This window comes from Triticum dicoccoides, unplaced genomic scaffold (assembly GCF_002162155.2).
Source record: "Triticum dicoccoides isolate Atlit2015 ecotype Zavitan unplaced genomic scaffold, WEW_v2.0 scaffold83528, whole genome shotgun sequence".
Lineage (NCBI taxonomy): Eukaryota > Viridiplantae > Streptophyta > Magnoliopsida > Poales > Poaceae > Triticum > Triticum dicoccoides.
In genome coordinates, this window is record NW_021303666.1 from 1 (window position 1) to 2,740 (window position 2,740).

Genomic DNA, 2,740 nt, shown 5'->3' on the forward strand with positions numbered 1-2,740 from the left:
TGATTAGTGCCATTTTGCAAAGAGTTTGTGCACTAATACTTGCCATCTTACCTGACAAGATATTGAAGACTGGCTGGGATGTGACGGGTGCAGGAGCTCAAGTGGTGGCCGGAGCTGAGGACGCCGAGGATTTCATCCCCACGAATAGGTGGCTCAGGACGATGGACCTGCCTGGCAGGATCGCCTTCATGAGCCTGCCTCATTCAAAGGGACGATCTCCGAGGTAGGGCCACGAGGAGGGGCCCCGGGAGCAAAAGCATAAGAAGAGCAAACGAGCTTGGACAGAAACAATGTTTTTTTTAAATTTGGGGGCAAATCAAACGGGTATGACACAACTAGGGGCTCAAATGTAATTGTTCCTAGATAAAACTCCTCCGGTGCATTTCACACAGACCATGGGTCTTTGGCTCTTAATCAGTCTTTAGCTAACACTGATAAGGGCATATCCAAGGTAAAAGAAAAACCATAAGAAAATAGGAGGAATATAAAGAAAGCAAAGAAAACTCGACCCACAAATAGCGAAAACCGGATAAAAAACAACACGGAAAAAACAAGGCCAAACTGTGAAGAAACAAATAGGCGTGCTTTTTTCTATTCCGCGCTTATAAAGTCGGTTACTTCGCTAATCATAGGCAGCGCACATCCCTGCTTTGAACTGTCGCGACGAATAGGCCGGCCCATATAATGCGAGAGATGAACACTTGGTGATTAGAGATCAGTTCACCGATTTGACAGCGGACCGGTTAACAACAACTATTTTATCAGATGTCCGGTTTTATGAAGCTTTTGACCAGTTTTTTGTTTGGTTTTCTACCTCTTTTTTCATTTTAAGTTTTTTGTATTTTTTTTTTCAAATTCGTGATTTTTTTCAGAATTCATGAGTAGTTTTGAAATCCTTGAGCTTTTTACAACTCTGTCAAAAAAATTCATGAACTTTTCTGAAATTTGTGAATAATTTTCAAAAAAATTTAAACATTTCTTCAATTTGGTCAACAATTTTAAAATATATGAATAATTTTAATCTTATGAACTTTTTCCTAATTCTTGATCAATTTTCAAGTTCCTCAACATTTTTAAAGTATATGAATAATTTTACTGTTATGAACTTTTCCCTAATTCTTGGACAATTTTCAAATTAATTAAAAATTCAAATTCGTGAATAATTTTTAGAGATTCATGAACACTATTAAAATTTATTCAATGTTTTAAATTCTTAAATATGTTCCAAATTCATGAACAATTTTTGAATTGATGAACATTTATTTTAAATTCAGAAACGTTTTTCAAGTGTTGAACTTTTTCTATTAAATCCATATTTTTTCTTCAAATCTGCGAACTTTTTCAAAGCCACAAACATTTTCTTAAATGCACGAACTTTTTTAGATACTGTTTCTTACAAAAGCCAATGGTCAACCAATCAACGGTCAACCGTTGATCGAACGTACCAAGCCTGAAATCGCGAGCGAGCGAACAAAGGAAGGAACCGCGACCTGGAGCGAAGCACGTTGCTTGGTGGGCCGGCCCATGCCAGAGGGCGTGTGAGCGCCAGTTTACCAGCGGCCGCGTCAAGCGCTGTATATGAGGTCTCCGTCACCCCCTCAAAAAAAAAAAAAAAGAGGTCTCCGTCAGACTCGCCGCGCCCCCCATATAAATCTCGCCGCCCCTCCCCTCCTCCTCCTCCGCCACCGCCGCCGCCGCCTTCTGTCTGCCCCATTCATCCTGCTAGGAACACCAGGGCTTTCAGAATTGATTCGCGTTTGGTGGGTCTTAGCTAGAGGTAAATTTTGGGATTGGAGGCATACGGGATTTGATTCCGCTGCTGCAGGTAAGAAGTTACAACAACTTTCTACTGAGATTAATCCAGATATATTTGGTTTCAACAACTTTTAGAGGTGTATAACTCGTATCTCTTGATAGTCAGGATACTCGACTACTGCCTAGCTCGCTGGGTTGTTAGTTCGGCGAGGACGATGAATCGTGAGTTTGCCAACGTGATAGTGCGCGATTACGGCTGTAAATTTTATTCGCTGCTCCGGGTCAACCTCAAGCAGCATCTCTTCCACCGCTCAGCAGCAGCCGCGGAAAAGGCGAGTAACAACAAGAAGGGATTACCGTCGGCCATCCCGAGCTTGGAGCCTCTGCCCGAGCACAAGATCAACTTCTCGACGCCGCCAAAGATGGAGGGCGCGACGGACTTTCACTTCTTCTCCCTGCTCAAAGGGCAGGCAGAGGGCCGTGTCATGTTCGCCCCCACTTGCGGCAATGCCGTGATGTACGACATTGACATAGACGCCGTCGTTGCCATGCCCGACACTAACTTCTGCAAACAGAGGGACTCAATCTCCTTGTCCATGACCAGGCCTGGGAGCCAAGACGACGACGAACAGCACTATGTCTTGAGCAAAGAACCGAGGAATGTCTTGTTTGAGGTCTTGGAGTACGGGAGGAACGGCTCCGCCAGGGGTCCATCCGCTGGGATTGAACAGAGGTGGCACTGGCAACATCTGCCCTCGCCGCCGATGCGTGGACCATACCTGCCTGACCTCCACAGGAGAGCGGTCTTCCACCCCTCCGCGGCGGCGGTGGTCGATGAGACCACTCTGTGTGTGTCGTCTGTGGACGCCGGAGCCTATGCCTTTGACACGGTGAAAGGTGAGTGGAGGCAGGCTGGAAGCTGGGCGCTGCCCTTCCATGGCGCCGCGGAGTACGTCCCTGAGCTTGGCCTCTGGTTTGGCGTCAA

The 2,740-nt window shown here is 45.7% G+C and overlaps 1 protein-coding gene across 1 annotated transcript; it reads left to right on the forward strand.

Moving 5' to 3' along the window:
* Positions 1–1,685: 1,685 nt before the first annotated feature.
* Positions 1,686–2,728, forward strand: LOC119348058 (the record flags this gene model as incomplete). Its single annotated transcript, XM_037616446.1, has 2 exons — positions 1,686–1,825; positions 1,918–2,728. A coding segment is annotated over exon 2 (758 nt), but the record flags the coding sequence as incomplete, so codon positions are not given.
* Positions 2,729–2,740: the final 12 nt, after the last annotated feature.